This window comes from Podarcis cretensis, assembly GCF_951804945.1.
Source record: "Podarcis cretensis genome assembly, chromosome: 2".
In the NCBI taxonomy this organism is placed as follows: Eukaryota; Metazoa; Chordata; class Lepidosauria; order Squamata; family Lacertidae; genus Podarcis; species Podarcis cretensis.
Genome location: NC_137171.1, coordinates 80,762,273 through 80,781,160, shown reverse-complemented (window position 1 = coordinate 80,781,160; position 18,888 = coordinate 80,762,273). Strand labels below are relative to the sequence as shown.

The 18,888-nt window shown below is 41.1% G+C and overlaps 1 protein-coding gene across 5 annotated transcripts in view; it reads left to right on the top strand.

Moving 5' to 3' along the window:
• WNT7A (Wnt family member 7A) overlaps positions 1–18,293 on the top strand; it is a 52,480-nt gene extending 34,187 nt beyond the window's left edge. For all 5 annotated transcript variants that reach the window (XM_079965074.1, XM_079965075.1, XM_079965073.1 and 2 more), the window contains exons 3-4: positions 2,622–2,893; positions 16,216–18,293. In XM_079965074.1, coding sequence (XP_079821200.1) covers positions 2,622–2,893; positions 16,216–16,695 — 752 coding nt within the window. In that variant the 3' untranslated portion in view covers positions 16,696–18,293. The remainder of the gene's footprint in view (positions 1–2,621; positions 2,894–16,215) is intronic.
• Positions 18,294–18,888: the final 595 nt, after the last annotated feature.

The following is an 18,888-nucleotide window of genomic DNA, read 5'->3' as shown; positions in this document are numbered from 1 at the left end:
GCCATTGAAATCAAATGACTTAACTATTGCTTTCACTGGAGCTACTCTGAGAATGTCTTAGTTGGATATCAATCCACAATTTGAATCCATTTTGTGTATTAGCCAGGTTTCATATTAATACTGATAAACACCTCACCATAATATTCTTATTCAGAAGTTACTGTCTTAGAAGTTGAAAAAAAAGTTATTTATCTAGTGACATCAAATCTGCATCACCTTACAGCGTGCATCACCCTGACACGAGAGGCTTCAAAGCCAGCACAGAACTCCCTGGGGCTGATGGGAACTGTGGTCTAAAACAGCTGGAAGGCACTATTATGGTGGAGGCCAGGCATAGTTTTAAATGGAAATTGAGAGCACTATATTTTAGAAGCATCCTCTTCCGTTTAAAACATCAAAGTGCCCCATAATCTTGGCAAGGTCCTTGAGGGAGATGAGTTGGAAGCCATGATCCAAACTGTGAAATGTTTGTCAGTATCTTATAATACCTGAAGCAGGAATTCAGAGACGTTTGATTTACTCCACTGCATGTTTATGTATCACACAATTTGGTGGAATCCCTGCCTTTGACTAACAAGGGCTATTTATAATGATTTCTTATCAGATTTTGTCCGAATATAGAACTCATACTTTCACTAAATTCACAATACATACTTTCACTAAAATTCACAATTGTTTTGACTGTGTGCGCATGCTTGAACTGGGTAACTCACACACATGGGCTGTGGGTGCCAGGCTAATTCCAGCCTAGCCAGTGCTCCATTTCATATGCTGCTATAAGATCAGCTGGTGTGCTTCCTCCACAGCTTCTCTGTAAGGTGGGATGGGTGATTGGAGAGCAATATGGCAACTGGGCTATGGCTGCTGTGGTATTACACACCCAGATCCCTGTGCAGCTCCTTCACACTCAGGGCTGTGTTACCCATAGGCTCTAGGGGTGCGTCAGGGGTGCCAGGCTGAGAGTTGGAGTCCAGGGATTGGGAAGAGCTGAAAACTGCTGCGAAGCGGAGCCGAGTGCGTCAGAATGCCGTGGCTCTTCTGCTGCGGGCGAATGAGAAGTTGAGGCAGCCAGCCGGCTCCGTCCTCCTGCGCGCCTGGGATTGGCGGGCCTTTGAGAGGCCCACCCAGCGCATGCTGCTCACACAAGGCAGCCAGCTGCAATCAGTCGCCACTGCCTTGGGCTCAGCTGCTGTTGTGCTGGGCTCTGCTTGCCCCCCCCCCCCCCGGCGCCTGCTGCTGCCGCCACCTCGGCCTCCTCTGTTGTTGTTGAGGCGGCCAGCCAGGCCAGCTCTGCCGTGCTCGCCTCGCCAGCCCGCCCTAAGAAAAGCTCTGGGCAACCTGGTGTGTGTGTGTGTGTGTGCGCGCGCCAGGTGGATCTTTGCACCCCAGCACCACATATGCTTAAGACAGCCCTGTTCACACTAACCAAAGTGCAGGCTCAGGCCACTATACTAGCATAGTGCAAGCTTATGCTGTTGATCCTGCTCCAGCCTCAGTTTACCAGGTTATAGCCCCTGACCTATCCTGGATACTGCCCAGATACTAGCATTTTTGAAACCAAAAGTTGGCTGTCCTTAACCTTTCACCCCAAATGACTTCAGGGACCCTTGGCTGAAGAATATACTCTCCTAGTCTATATTTTGGTATAGCAGCCCATGGCTCCAATCTGGTCCTGGAACGTCTGCAAGGTTAAAACAAAGAAAATAATAACACCCACAACCCCAAATATACTGTACACCAAGCTTTACTGTTGTGAACTCACCCAAGAAATCCTTGGGACCTGTAGTTTTGTGAGATCCCCAAGTTCAAACAAATACAAATCCCATACTAGTTTGGCTGTGAAAACTAGATTTTCGTTTTTGTGTGCTGACACACATTTTTAACTTAACACACTTCTGTGATGTTAGTGATCGCTGCCAAAGCCTTCATAATCACTATGACAGGATGAAGCACAGAACAGAGGCCATTTAATAACTCCGCTTAATTATTTAAAATTCAGCTTGGATTATTTTCACGGAAAGTTTGTCCTAGACCTTCCTAGTGCACACCTGTGTGGCGGAGAAGTCTGCGCCCTTCACAACCAGCACTTGGCAAATAGCACGCAAGTGGTGATCCACACTCTGGATTTCTGTGGGATGAACTTCATCCCCATGACCAATGTTAAGTCAACACCATCAAGGTTTCCTGAATACACATAGCACAGCACTTGCGTTGGCCATGTGTTGGCCTGATCTGAAGCTGTGTGCCTGGGTTTTTGAAAGCCATGGTGAACTCAAGGTTGCACTCTGATACAGCAGTCTTACCTGCATCATTAAGCACTGATTGATTCGCTTTGGGTTTGGTAACTTTACCTTTATGGACAAGGCAAAATGCACTGCCTTCGCTACAGCATGTGTATTGATTCTGTTGGGAGTGCCTGAACATCAACAAAAGACCAGGACTTTGAAATGTCAAGAAATGCTTATGCCTTGCATATTTACAGCTTGTCTAATAATAACCTTGAAGCATTTCCACTGCATGGACTTGCACAGTTTCTTCCACCCTCTTCCACCCCCACCCCACCCCCTACCCTGTTCTTCCAATTGTTCTATCCTTTACTGAGAAATGTCTCCTAATTTCAGGTAGTAGAGAAGCAGCATTCACCTACGCCATCATTGCTGCTGGAGTAGCGCATGCAATCACTGCTGCCTGCACCCAGGGGAACCTGAGCGACTGCGGCTGCGACAAGGAAAAACAGGGACAGTACCACAAAGACGAAGGATGGAAATGGGGAGGCTGCTCTGCAGACATCCGATACGGAATAGGATTCGCCAAAGTGTTTGTGGACGCAAGGGAGATTAAGCAGAATGCAAGGACGCTCATGAATTTGCACAACAACGAGGCGGGGCGAAAGGTAGGCACCTTTGCTCACCTCTGAATATGGCCACCTCTGGTCTACAGCAACATTTATGTGCATATGCTTTGAAGCCAATGTCACTTGCTGGTCCACAAGCTATGCAAACTTGCACTTCACAAGACCAGCAGCCAGTCAAAGGTTTACCGCATCTCGATGCTTTACAGTCATAAAATAGGAAGAAAGAACAAAATGGAGCAAACTGTGTTTTAGCATTTAAAAGTTTCGAGATTGCATATGGCCACCTCATTATTTATTTGGGGGATTTGGGGTATACAAAGGTCCACCCTTGCTTTTTATAGAAAGCAAGTAGATATACAAATAAACAGAGGGAAATGATGAATGCTGTAATCTAGATTGCCTGGCAACTCCCACCATGTGGCAGCTTCTTTGGCTAGCTTTTACAATACAGGTGTGGTAAGAACTCAATTCTTACTCTGCTTTGGTGACATTTGAATCTAGCAGATCACATAGAACCAATTAATTGCATGCTTACTTCCTGTCCTAATACTGCTTTCTTTCCTGGGGGTGAGTGAGAGACAAATCTGTTGCAGGAATCCTTCTTGGTTTACCTTTTCTAGAAGGAGTGAGTCCCATATTTTTGCAATGCCATTTGCTTGCAGAAATGTCTACCTCTGCATCATTAGAAAAAAGGCAACTTGGTATGATGGGACTGAAGGGGGTTTCCTTTTTGGAGAAGTTCAGTAATCCAGGATGCCTCTCCTGAATGACCTCCAACATTTCTCCAATGAAAATAGGCATGTCCTATTCCACAATAATAACATTTTTATTATTATTTATACCCCACCCATCTGATGGGGTTGCCCCAGCCACTCTGGGTGGTTTCCCACATATATATGCACATGATAAAACATTAAACATTAAAAAACCTCCATATAGAGGACTACATTCAGATGTTTTCTAAAGGTTGTATAGTTATTTATCTCCTTGGTCTGGGGGTTGCATAACTCCATACCTCCGACATTTCTCTGAAGAAATTAGGGATGTCCTAAGGAAAACTGGGACACTTCAGGATCAAATCAGAAACCAGGATGGCTTCTGTAAATTCAGGACTGTCCCTGGAATATAGGGACACTTGGAGGATCTGACATGGTGCCATTCATATGCTGTTGGACTATGTCTATCATCTTCCATGCTGGCTGGGACTGATGGGAATTGGAGTCCAACAACACCGGAGGACACCAAATTAGTTATCCCTTAAAAACAACAACACCACAGTCAGCATATGTTGCCTGAGCTATATTACAGCTGACAAGGAGTTGGATTTGCTGTTTACAAAATGTTTGATTTCAGAAAACAATTTTACTAATGATGGATATTGCTGCTTAACCAATTCTGTACATAATAGCTCTGATAAATCTCGGAGAGCTAAAATACTATTCAGGAAAGCCTTACCCTCATTTGACTCTTTTGTCACTGACAGTATTTACTTTGTGCTTTTTTTCTGGCCTCATCTGGAAGGGATTCAAAACTGAATGGATGAGGCTGCAGTGCAAATAGCTTTCAACCACTAATGCTGCTAATGTGTTAAAATAAAGGGTTGGGACCCTCAGTTTGCAATTCTGCAGCTACGTAGTTCAGCTACTCCTGAGTGGGCATGTATAGGATTCAACTCCCAAAAGCTCAGGAATCAAGCAGTGCTAAGATGTTTGTTTTATCAATTGCTGTTGTAAATGGTCACTGTGTTATTTTGCACACATTTCAGTTTTAATGTATTTGCTACAGGACTCCCCCCCCCCCCATTTCATTTCCATCTGACCTCACATTTCTGTCTCTCTACACCCATGTGTATGTTAGAGATGCTGTGAGTAGAGTGGTTAATGTGCATAACAACTGGTCATTGTGCACATACACCACATCTCATGGATCACGTACATGTAACACGCACATTTCCTGTTCAATATAACAATAGGCCTTGAGTAATGTGCATATGTCAACAGGTTTTTGTACATTCTCCAGGCAAGATCCATCATCAGCAACAGGCCTTAGGGAATGTGCATCTGTTGACTGCATTTTACAGATTCACTGGGAAACATGCACATTCTCAGGTTAGTATCTGTACTTGCCCAGAAACCTCTTGTTTGTTTCTGTCTCTAGTTCAGAAGTGGGCAACCCATTGCTCCCAGGGCAAAGTCCAATCTTATGTAAATTGTAATGTCCTTCTGGCAAGTCAGTTGAGTGGCAGGAAAAAGAGGATGTGGCTGCAGCTTCCATTCTTCCAGTCCCATCTCACTCTTGCAGCACCCTGTTTTGGGTTTTTCTGCAGGCTATCACAGGGATCCCACCAGTGGTACTTCCACCCAGCTGCATGTTCAGCAGGTGGAACAGGGTCTGTGCTGGCAGAGCAACACTAGTGTCCCTTTGCCCACCTCCATCCAATCCACACACAGAGATACACCCAGCACAAAGGGGGCTTGAATTATAGGCTTATTTCTGTGGCCCAAACACCTTGGTCTGACCTTTGTATTCAGAGCTGATATCCCTGAAAGCTGGTTCCAAAGGCAAAATATGAATGCATTTTAAGCGTTTTCATTTACCATATTTGTGGTTCTCCTGGTTTAAAGTAGTTTTAACAACTGCTCCTGAACATTGGATCAGGAACCTGGTTTTGAACTCTTTGAAGTGTGAAGATTCATCATAGTCTGCCTGTGTTGTTTGTTAAGCTGAAGGTTTGTTGCACCAATTAAACATAATTAAATCTAGCAATTAAACCATACTACTATATGGCACCTGGGTAATTCCCCCTGCCACCCCAATTGGCAAGAAAACAATGCCTTAAAAATAGCGTGCAGATTTCCTTGTGTGGTTGGCACAAATTACTTAATAAAGTAAACACTGGGGATGAAGGAGATGTGCATGGTATTTCAAGCTTTGTACATTAATGATTGTGTTCCACCTGGTTTCTGAAATATGGGAGCAAAAATATCACAGTACTCAGAATGACTTTGAATGCGATGCTGCTGGCAGTGACAGGAAGTGTTTCCCCCATCTCTGTTTCATTTGCACTATCTTCTTCTTCTTTGGCGATCACTTGTAGACAAGTAAGATTGTCTTCCATGAACACAGCTTTAACAGTGAGTCAGTAAGTGACTGTGGAGGCCAATTCTGGATCCATACATCCTTCTGAACTATAGCTTTAGCATCTTCCACACACTCTCACCCAATGGCTGTCCCTGCATGTATGTCTCAGGGTAGGATCATGCAACAATCATATTTTGGATGACAGGACAATACATTTCAAGGCACTTGAGATCTTCAGTATCCTACCTCCACCAATGATGTCATATTCAAATCTGCAAATGCAGCTAAAATATAGTTGCAAATTGAATTTAAAAGGCCTTATATATGGTGCATACTTCAGTTTCTCTGTGAGAATGTTGGTGCCTCCTTTTTGCTCTAGGTTTTATTCTGTGATTCGTGGAGTTTAACATATGTTTGCTGAAGAATATTTATGTAGACAAGTAGAATTTCATTTCCCAGAAATGAATGAGAAGGCTCCACATGCACTCAACCTTGGCGCTACCCAGGGCATTCAGAGTCAGAGATAATAATAGGGTAAAAAAAGAGTCACACACATATAGCATATATAGCGGAACTTTTCTTTCTGTTGATAAATGTGCAGTCACTAGTGGACATAGTTAACAAGTGCATTGGCAATGCACCAGTGAAGACAATTTCACTTCTTGTCATGCATTTGCTAATCTATTGTGGTGGTGGCAGTGGAGTTGTGTAAACAGACCTATTGTTGTTTCTGTTAGCTAGTGCAAGTTTTAGTGTAGCATTGTGAATCTGCAGATTAGCTGATGGGACTATTCATATAGATTCCAATTCCGTTTTCCAATTTCCGTCCTTCAATGAACTAGCTCTTCAAACAAGAAATGGGGGGTGGGGGGAGCTTCAGCTCAGGGTGTCACATTTGAATATGATGTATGCCCAACCCATTCTCATGGAAAAGTGTTCAAATCACAGAATCCATTCCAAAGGCATCCTGGAGATGTAAAAAATTATGGCAGAACTGGCTCTTAGGCACTCCGTATGCACCCAACAATCTGATCATGAAAGCTTTCATTTCATTGAGGGTATTATCTGAAGAGATAGGGTGTGTGGTGACTTTGGCCACCTGCCATTTCTCCAGAAGGCAAAGAAACTGTTTTGATGTGGAGATATTTTCCTGTATGCCTTGGGTAGAACTGCTGAACTGTTTGGAGTTGTTGGCAATCTATTGGTGTTGTAGTCCAACACTGGACCGGATGGTATTACTGAAGGTCTACAGAGAAGTGGAGAAATTGATAGAAGTGTTGAATGATGCTATTTCATGTGGTATAAATATATCCTCACATAATTTAAGCATTTGCGAGGGGACACCTAATACGTGGAGTTGACCTCATACTTGCAAATATAATAAAAATACTCAGTATAACCTTTATTATAACCCACCAAAAGACCAATATCCTAGAACATCTACCAAATTCTTGATTATTAGACAAAACAATCTTATGTAGGCTGGCAGGATAAAGTCCACAGCAGAGGACTGGACTTGCACAGACTACAGCAGATGGTGAGGTGGACACTTTTGTTTTTATTATTATTTCCCCCTTTTCCCTTGCTGGTTCTGGAGATGTAGGGAGCTTTGGAGTCCGTGGAACTCTAAGGCTGTATCAGTAAATGTGGAACTTTCTGACTCCACACTGGGCAGACCTTAATCCTTGGACCTTTCCATCCAACTGTGGGCCTCCATTTCTGGCCATGGAAATGGAGCTCTGCAGTATCCAACATTGTCCTAGCTGCCCTTCCCAAAAGCTTAGGATTGCTCCCTTACAACATATTTGACTTAGGACACATATGGAATTGTGTTCTACATCAACACTGATATTTGGGAGTACTTCATCAGAGTGACTCTAATATCATAAGATGCCTTTAATGCACTTTTAATATAATTTCATAGATGCTAAGGAATGATTAGCACGCTTTAGCACAAAACCTCGTTGGAATGTAATGGGAAGCTAGGATTTACATTAAAGAGAAAGTAGCTAGTTAATTGAGTGAGGGCAGGTGGAGCATGTGAACACAAAGCTCATCACGAACACCAAAACTTTATTATAAGCAAACTCCAAGATAGCAGAATGACTGTGGACTATATCCAGCAGCCATACTTGGAGCAGACAAACTGAAATCAATAGATTTAAGTCATGTATGCTGGTTGATTTCGGTGGATCTTCTCTGAGAAAGTTGGATATCACCTCATGATTCTCTGCTGCTCTTTGCTACGCTTTGTATTTTTAAAAATGTAATCATGTTTTTAATTAGTTGCCATTTTTCTGATTTTTTAAAAATCTCTTTTATAATTTTATATAGTTTTGTTATTATTATTTTCTTGATGTAACATGAATTCATTATTTTCTGTATTTTTATTTTTTTAAAATGCCAGCCTCCTTGGGTTGGGGTTTTTTATGCGAACATTTAAATGGCAGTGGAGTAGAATGATGGGTGATGAAGAGGTTCTCTGCCACAAGGTGCTTGTTTGAAAGTCATGCTATGGTTGAGAAATGTTCATGCATTAGCTTTAGCAAATTCAACTTCCTTTTTACTGAGGCCATGTGAGTGTAGCGGGGAAAGCCTGTCATTTATTAGAGAAAAACAGAAATGCATTTTCAGACAGTGTTACTGTAGAATAAGATAGGGTGTAAGAAAGAGCCAATACCTTTCAAGGAACAACATTTTGGTTCTGAGTGGAAAGCAAATTATTGAATTGTGCTCCCACTTTCTCTTTCGTGACATTGAAATTCACTGAATGTCATTTTGCATCAGCATTGCATCATATTAAATATAACACCGTGTTATGAGTCATTGTTATAAATCATGACACAGGCTGCATTAGAAGGCTCCTGCAACCAAGGGCATATCAAGGTGGCTTTTTATTTGATGTGTCTCTTCAACAGAGGGACATAGGTGTGCTGACTTAGTAATCCTATCATGTCCTGCACAGGGAGCACTTTGCTTTTCCTTCAGCACTCCAGTAGAAATCTCTGGTATAAAAGAGTTCGGAGCAAATATAACAAAGAATGAAGTCTTACATAGCTGATCGAGATGAGATCATAAGTTACAAAATGAGCACGCCGAAATAGGAACTGATTTGAAAGGAGATGAAAAAGGCAAGATCAATGGAAGAATCTTGATTTCTAAACAATTGTGTGAGAGTGGCTGAACATGGAAGCAGCCTCATACTGTATTAGACCATTGATCCACAAAGCTCATTATTACCTGTTCAGCTGACAGAGATGCTCACCAGGGTTTCAAATAGAGGTCTTTTCCAGCCATCCCTAGAGATGCCATAAATTGAACCTAGGACCTTTTGCATGCAAGTCATGAACCCTGCCACTAAGCTACAGGCCTTCTATTCTCTTTGGATATTTTTGCTCGTGAAAATTTGAATTTTCAGGCTCCTTCTCCTCTTCCATTTCTTTTTCCAATTTATATTCCACCCTTCTTTCCCCTATATCCATGCTAAATAATATCTGCCCATTGCCTCCACCCTTGAATTAGAACTTGAACATGTTTTGTCGTGGAATTATAGAAGGGGCCATGAGGGTCATCTAGTCCAACCCCTGCAATGCAGGAATCTTTTGCCCAACGTTGGGCTCAAGCCCGTGACACTGAGATTAAGAGTCTCATGCTCCACTGACCAAGTCATGTTACACTTCTCTGCTCTATAAACCTGTGGGTCAAGATGAGGACTCCTGTGCAATTCAGCTTCACAAGTCTTAGTAGTAGCAGCAGCAGCAGCAGCAGCAGCAGAACAAATCAAGATCAAAAGGACAAGGTAAACCTCATGCTTTTTTTCTGGTGGTACTCAAGGGTATGTAAGTACTGGCAACCTTTTTTCTCAAAGAAAAGCACAGGTTAAAAATGTGGCACTTACTGTAACAACTTCATGGTGAGTACCAGCACCATTTTTATAGAAAAAAAGCACTGGGTAAACCTAAAGTTTAAATAAATGGACTGACTTTCAAAGAATTTCAAAATGACTCTACAGGTAGAACAATGGCTGCCCCTGCATTTTCAAGTTCCACTCCTAGAACTCAAAATACCTGTACTGGTTTTGCAAGTGGATGTAATGCAGCTATTATTTTGTCCTTCTAGGAATACTGGTCAATCCTTATTTGCTAGTCATTGCAAGTTACCTCCACCAACACTGGTATTTTTGTCCTCCATCTTTCCTCATTAGAATTGTGCTTCTAATTTCCGTGGCAAACTGCTAGGGTGTTTGTGTATACCGTTTTAACAATGGGGAAAGTGAACGAGAGACAGCGTGTGGTCTCTTTGCTGATGTGTTGTCTATTTGTGGAGATGGCACCTCAAGGAGAAAGATTTTTCTTCTTCTGCATGTGCCATTCTTAGTTGGGCCTTGAAGTCAAGAAGCTTTGTCTAGAAAAAAAATCTGATGTACAACCATGGTAACCAAAAATATGTGCTATAGCACTCAGCTATCTCAAGTCATGCCAGCAGAAAAAGAAAAAGAAAAGAAGCTTTCAATGCCCTCACGTGTCTGGAACTTTTGAAAATTACCATAGACTCCAGGAAGTCTAGAAGAACATCCTACTGTTGAATAATTAAAAACTGACTGAGGCTGCTCTGATACCTCTGGAATCAAGTGATATTATGGTATCAGCAGCAAAGCCACCTAGGCCTTGAAGCTCAGGTGTTAATCTCGCCATTTAAAATTGTTTTTCTCCCCTTCACTTTGCTGTTGTTTGATTAGCATTGCTGATCTTTGCTTTCAAACCTTTTGAGATTTATGGCTACATTCCAAAGGAGCTGTAGGCATGTGTATGTTGGAGAACTGCTTGCATAGCCAGAGGTTTATTTGAAGTCTCCCATCTAGCCACTTATATTGCTGAGGAGAAAAACCAAATGTCAAAGGAGCTACTGGCTATGTTATCCCCTAGACATATAGATCCACGACCTTTGTCTTTTTAAGGACTCTCCATAAAAAAATGGAATTAGGATGCTATTTCAGTTTTGCAGTTGAAATGGAATTTTCTCAGAAGAATCACAGCAATTAAAGTCTCCTCAACATTTAAGTCTTAAAACATACACTTTCCCCCAATTATATTTATTCAGAAGTTAGTCCCAATGATTTCTTTGAGGTTCATTTCCAAGGGAGCAGCTCATGATATATCCTTGGGAAGACATCCATATAATGATGTGTTTGTCCAACATAAAATATATCCAATGAAAAGGATTTACAACTTCTTCAGTAATTTATTCTCATAGGCTTTCTATTCTGATTGGTCCAAAAATTGCTCTTGATAAGCCTATTGGCTTTTACTTTAGCCTTGATGGGTATTTAATAGCAGACAACTCTTCACCTTTTTCTAGGAGTTGTTTACATAGCTGAAAACTATTAGCAATATGTGATGATTCATCTATGATAGATGTATATTGGTGTCGGTGGAAGAAGATGACTTAAATACAAACTATCAAAGCAGTAGCTTTTAACTACAGAAAGCAGCTTAAAGATAAATCAAGCTTAAGTAACAAACAGTAGCAATCATATATTAAGAACTTGAAAGCTGATTTTGGAAAATGAAGAAACAAATCTATTCCTATTAAAAGTTAAATGCTAAACTTCAATTTCTAATTTATGCTGTATCCATAAATGTAATGGGTTGGATCCAGACTTGCTCCTTCAATTAACAGAGGAAACTGGGAACCAGCAGAGGTTCCTCACAGAAAGGGAGTGGTTTTGATAGTTCCCGCTCCATGCCACAGCATCACTTTCCATGTTGTCCTAGACTCTAAGAACCCTCAACTCTTGAAAAGCTTTGCAGGATACACAGGGGGCTGTAGGGGGTGGAGGAATTGGCAAAAATTCCTTCTCACCCTTCCCCAAGTATAAGCAGAACAGTCCTGAGTGCATTTTTTGATTCAAATCTACTAAAGACATACATCTTTGCCCTGGTCATTGACACCTGATATTGACACCTATCTATATCCCTCAATATTATTCTGATTGTAAATGGTTTCAACTGATTTCAATCTTGCATGTTTATATTGTTGTAACCTGCACTGGGACCTTATGGTGAAGAGTAGGTAAGAAATCCAGTTAACAACAAATACAAACAACACATTAAAATATCCCTTTACTTGTTTTCTCTTGTCAAATGACACAGGCAAATAGCAAAGGGGGGGGGGACCCATAGGCTTCTTATAACAAATTATTGCAAATTCCCAATGCCCCTGACCGTAGTCATGGGCAATGGGAACTTTTAGAAAACATCTGAAAGCAGCGCTGTTCAGGGAAGTTTTTAATGTCTAACATTTTATTATTATTTTGCTGGAAGCCACCCAGAATGGCAAACCCAGCCAGATGGGTGGGGTATAAACAATAAAATTATTATTATTATTAATAGGCGTACAACTAATTCTCTGTGAATTGGTTTTAACGGCTTTATTATGTATTATGTTTTGTTGTATTTTATTTTCCATGTGATGGTTGTGGTGAAATACAGAATAAAAACACCTTAATAAATCAATCAATCAAGTAGGATGAAGTCCAGTTGAAAACCATAGGCCATTAGTCATACCTAAATTTAGGAGGATGGGGATAATTGTGTCAAAGGTGTCCTGAAATCCTGAATGGCCAGTTTCAACAAAATATTTGATGGTTCTTTCCTCTTTGGGGAAAGTGGTAATGTTAGCCAAGTATGTCATCATCACCACTTTTTAGGGGATTTTTTATTCTGATGTATAGCTTTGCCCTTTCAGCTTCAAACACCCTTAAATTGCACAGAGAAGGTAAAATATGGCTGCATGGCTTCCTCCCTGTTGAGCAGGCTGGGATTTCTTTTGCACCACTCCCGTTTTGGCCGAAGTGGCTCTTACCTGTCAACAAAACCTGATGTTAACAGACAGGCCCTAAAGTACGTGGATTTGCTTTCAATTGAGGGGAATTTGCATGTACTGTACAATCATGTCTTGCGTGCAATTAATTTGCCCCATTTCAGCCTTACGTGGTTGAAAGCTGGCTGGTTGAAATCCCACAAATCAATTGCACGCAAAGTGGAGATCTTGAAAGCTCCTATGCTCTGGGTTTTCCCAGTGTGGAAAACACTTTTAAAGTCTCTGACTTGCTTACTGGGCTTGGGGAGGCTGTTGAGAAATCTTGTGGAAGCTCAGATGGCCCTACGAGATCTTGCGAGTGCCTCCCAAAACTTAAAAGCTCTCTGGCTTGTTTGGAAGGTAAGGGGTAGTTCCAAGGGGGTGGTTTGGGTATACACATTTTTGCATGTGTGCACCATCCCCAGAATGTATTTTTCCTTAGTGGAAGTGTAGTACAGTAGAGAGTGCAACAGAAGAAAAGAAATCAAGGGTTGAAACTCTTGATTGTATGTTCTGAATGGTGATTAGAAATAGTGTGGAATTGCTATGCATTGTATAGAATACCATAGTTCAATTTTGACTACTTATAGATAATACACAGTGCACACACCCAAATTTTTGATGCTAATTAGTTGAGGGGGGAGAAGAGATGGATAGATTAACAAGTGCCATCAATTCATCCCAGAGGCTTAGAGGAAATGTGGGCAAGGTTAAAAAGACTGCTTATATCAGCATTTAGAATAGCCTAAACCTTTTGCTTTCAAACCACAGGTTTGCTGCTGGAACTGTGTGTGTGTGTGTGTGTGTGTGTGTGTGTGTGTAAGCAAGCTTGCAATTTGAAGACTGCACATCTTGCTGTGTTTATTATTATATGCTGGTATAATTTGAACTATTACCTGTGGCAAACTAGTCAAGCCTTTCAGGCTCTTCTGGGACCAGAAAGATCGCAATAATAGGGTCCTGGGTTTGGATTTGGGTCAAAATGCAGCTTAACATTCCTGTTCAGTCATGAAGGTCACTTGGTAACCTTAAGCAAGTCAGTGTCTCTCAGACTAGCCTGTGTCAAAGGGTGGCAGGAAGGCACTTTGTTCACTGAAAGATACAATAGAAAAGCATAACAATAACGAGCCTTGAAGCATTTTAAAGACCAACACATTTATTATGGGCCAAGCGTTCGTGGACTCTGGATGACAAACATTTATGCCATATTAAATTTGTTAAGTCTTTAGGGTGCCACAATACTCTGTTGCTTTTCCTGCAACAGACTAACAAAGCTAAGCCAGTGGTGGTGATGGTAACAAAAACAACAGAAATAATGTAAATTGAGTTTCAGAAGTCTTTGAGTATATTTTGGCTATTGCTAACTGGGACTGGGACCTTCCTGGAAACCAGTAATCTATGTTAGTTCTTTACTCTTGTCATATTGCCAAGACTTTGAAAAAAGAGGACAGGCACCTGAGAGGAACTTGTGGAATGCGACAAGAATACTAATATGCCAAGGTTTGTTAAAGTTGTTGTATTGTTTGTCAGACAATATTAACAATGAAGTGGTTGGAGGGGTGTGTGGAAAGAGGAGAGGAATGTTTTCACCGAAGACATCAGGACTTCAAAACTGGAGGGGTAAATGAAAAGGGGAACTAGTGCTAGACCAGGAAGCATGTGTTTTTGAAACAATTGCAGTGAGCTTTGAGGACACACAGAAGTTAGATGTGAGCAGTTGCCATCTACAAAGGAACTAACTACACTTGCCTGCTGGTAGATTTCCAGCGTGCCAGGCAATAATTTCTCCCATTCCTACTTACTTAGTTGAGCTCCTCTAACTGGAAATCCCTAGATGCAAAATCTGCTTCTAACTCATAACCTGTCCCTAAAAAAAGATAGTCTGACTCGCACTTTGATATGAATGAAAACTTGGGCATGGCACCATGTGCCCAGCCCCGCTTTTAGACGAGAAAGGTCTCAAAGCTGGTTCCAGCTGGCATCAAGATACATCACAGAGAACAGCAAGCTCAACACATGTCACAAGTCCTTTCAGCTGTTGATCCATTGCAGCAGCTTACTCAGCTCTTTCCAATGGAGCTGTTTATTCCCTCTGTGGTCACTGTCTGTTCATGGGCTGCATTGGAACTTGGGCGCTGTAAAAGTGTAGACTGCTCTGAACAAAGCCACACAGCTAGCTAGAATTCAAAACAACAGCATTTAAATTTCAGGGTAAGTTATACCACCTGAAACAGAGAGATTTAATTTTCAGAGGATGTAACTATGCTGGACTATTGTAGTAAAAACAAGAGGGAGTCTTATAGCACCTGGAAGACTTATTATGTAAGGCATCATGGAGTAGATGCATAAAGTGCTATCCTCAGTTGGCAGGTTTATTTAAGCACAAACACGTGAAAAGAAAAAAAAATGTAGGCCATGAAATGCAAAAAGTACAGTCTGTGACAATTGTAAAATAGATGTACAGTCATACCGCGGGTTACAGATGCTTCAGGTTGCGGTGTTTTCGGGTTACGGACACACCAAAACCTGGGTTACTTCTGGGTTTTGGTGCTCATGCATGCTCAGAGGCACTAAATCGTGCTCTGCGCATGCGCAGAAGTGCCGAATCGCAACCCACGCATGCGCAGATGCGGCGCTGCGGGTTGCGGACACTGTGGGGTGCAAACGTGCCTCCCGCACGGATCACGTTCGCAACCCGAGCGTACACTGCATGTCAGATTGCTCCTGTCTCCCATTTCTTTTTGCTGAGCCTTTGAAGCATATTGCAATGCTTGACCGAGCCAGAAACCCAGCCAGATGGGCGGGGTATAAATAATAAAATTATTTGTTTATTTATTGTTATTTAAAATCTGTTTGAAGGTGTGATGAGGCTCTTTGTTGTTTCTGTAGGGATCCCTGTCCCTACAAAGGGTCTCTAGATTAGGGCAACACATTCTAAACATTGGTCAAGACACCAGTTGGTAGACTTTGTAGCATGACTACATAAGGTGTAAAGCTAGAAAAACAAGGGCAAATAAACTTGTACAGAATTGTCCTCAACACCATCTATAAAAAATGGATGTTATCCATCTGTAGGATTCCTGTAATGCTCTAGTTAGACTGAACCACTATATTTCAAGTGGTTTTAAAGACTTAACCCCTCCTTTGATTAAGCAGAGGTGTGGTTGACCAATGTTTCCTTTATCAACAAAAGCTGTGTTTGCTGCATTTTTAGATTAAATGGCTCCATGAGCATCATTGTGTGTTTTAAGCCTGGCCTGGTTTTTACCATTTGTTCTTCATTGTAATTATGAAGATAAAGAACTTTTGAAATTAGAGCTTAGTATTTCATGTTATGAAACAGATTTAAGTGCACCACCCTTCTTCTCCATCCTCTCTTGTGGTTTTAAATATAACACCCTCTCCTCCTTTTACTCTAGATCCTTGAAGAGAACATGAAGTTGGAATGCAAGTGCCACGGTGTGTCGGGATCATGTACTACTAAGACATGCTGGACAACTCTTCCTAAATTCAGGGAGCTGGGCTACATCCTTAAGGACAAATACAACGAAGCCGTTCAGGTTGAACCAGTGAGGGCAAGTCGTAATAAACGCCCAACTTTTCTTAAGATAAAGAAACCACTCTCCTACCGTAAACCCATGGATACAGATTTAGTGTACATAGAGAAATCGCCTAACTACTGTGAAGAGGACCCTGTCACTGGAAGTGTGGGAACACAGGGCAGAATGTGCAACAAAACAGCCCAGCAGACCAATGGCTGTGACCTGATGTGTTGCGGTCGAGGTTATAATACTCATCAGTATTCAAGAGTGTGGCAGTGCAACTGTAAATTTCATTGGTGCTGTTATGTTAAATGTAATACGTGCAGTGAAAGAACAGAAGTGTACACCTGTAAATGAAAGTGTGGCTTGGGAGGGGGATCCTACAGCCTTGGAATAAACACATTTTTTTTTGCACATAAGCTCAGTGCACCTACACACGACTGTAGCAAAGACCCACACTGTTTCCAAAAGGAAAACCAGCAAATGGATCCCATCTTCCCCTCTTAATATATCAGCGCTTAAGTGGAGACCCATCAAAGACTTAGAGAAATAGTCCAAAAACAACATCAGACTTTTTAAAAAAGGAAACAGAAACAAACAAGTCACCTAATACAAAAAAAAAAGTGGGGGGGAAATGCTCTCAGATATTCTGCGCCTTCAGAACATAATTTATTGACTGCCTTAAGGGAAAAAGCCCATGTCCAGACCAAGGCAAGGGGCTCTTTGGGACTGGATGAGGGAGAGATTGAAAGGCACCATGCATAAAGAGAGGGCTGGGGGAGCAAACAATTCTTAAACATGGTCTTTGCACAGGATGGGGTGACAATGCGCCAGTGTGAATTTCAACTTAAAGAGAGTGGATTAAGCAGATTTAGGGATTTCTACACTTGTGAAAAGCTTCTGCTGGTCCTTCTATCTTTCCGTTTTTTTCAGACAATGTGCTACTGCAAGTAGGATTGTTGATGTTTTCCATATAAACACTGGTTTAACTGCCTTTTTGTCGTGCTGCAGATATTTTAGCACAGGGATTTGGGACATCTGGGCATAATAATAATAATAGCAATATTTAACAATTTATCCAGATAAAGCTAATATTAATTTATTTAATTAAAAAGAACTCTACCGACATTTTTGAAAACCATTCTGCATTTAGATAGCCTGCTTTTTTTGTGGAATAATTTTGTAGATATGGAAAGGAGGGGACACCCTTGAGCTGTATATATTATTGTTTACTCAGATATTTCTACTAGTTGGAATTGCAGGATGTTTTTTTCCTGCAATAATAGGTGTTAAGTACAAAAGCAGGCATCTTTTATAATTTGTTTGGCTGTTTGCTGCTAGTTGTCTGGAATCTCAAACTGATATTCATCTTCACCTAGATAGATACCAGTGCATAACCTGTCCAGTTTTTTAAAAATTTTATTTTAAGGAGCATTACATAAATCCAGTTGGAAATAATGCATCACACATAAATGCAAAACTCCAGACAAGTTTCCATCTTTGGAAAATGAACCATAGGATAAAAGAGTATATTTTGTAAGAGACTATTTTTATATGAATATTTTATTTATACTATGTCTGCTTGTATAATTCTATAACCTGTACTTTTTCTCAAAACAGGCACACAATTTGTAATTGTTAGGCTATTTAACAGATAAAGGCTGATTACTTTGTTGACCTGAAAGTAGCAAGCTGGATGCATTCAGTTGTTACTGGTGGATGTACAAAATACAGAATGAATTTTCTCTCCGGATGTATGTACAACGTGGCTCTTTTCCTGCAATTCAATTTGCAGAATATGCAGAACAAGAACAGGGTATGTAGCATCAGTTTTGTCACATGGTTTGAATTCATGGTTGGTATTAACTGGATGCTCCTTTATCCCATTCAGAAAAAAATCTGAATTAGCTTCCCAGATGCATCAGTCATTAAACTGTGGCGTTATGACTAGCAAATGTGCTGTGTGTGCTGTCAGTTAAACCTCTATATTGTGCTACTGTCAAATTTGATTTTATCAGTGCAAGACTGTAGACTATGACTGTAAAAACTAGCATGACACGCATAGACTGATTCTCATAGATAAGACACAAAGCTTACGGGTTTTGTCCAACTAGTTTTTGGCATTTGCCCTACTCTTTCCCTCTCGGAAGGTTCTTAGTGAAAAAGATCAAGTCACATTTTAGACAAACTTTCAATCAGGCCCCCACTACTTTTTGTGTGTGTTCACTTGCTGCACTGTGGCATTTCCTTTCTTATCCCTAAGATTTTCTTCTGCAATTATGTTCAATTAAATTGTTTTGCTTTTGGGGAATTGTTGTGATCATTCCACCAGGATCACGGAAAAGTCGTTCCCCCGAATATGTAATTGACTTTTGCTATTTCACATCCTGATTCCAAGATGAAACTAATGGGACCTCTTTCCACATTATATCCAGAGAAACTTTCATGGAAGAAACTCATACAAGGAAATGTAAAAAATTGTACATGAAATCTGTTGCATGATGTAAGCCAGGGCTGTCCAACTCCCAAGAGACTGTGATCTACTCCCAC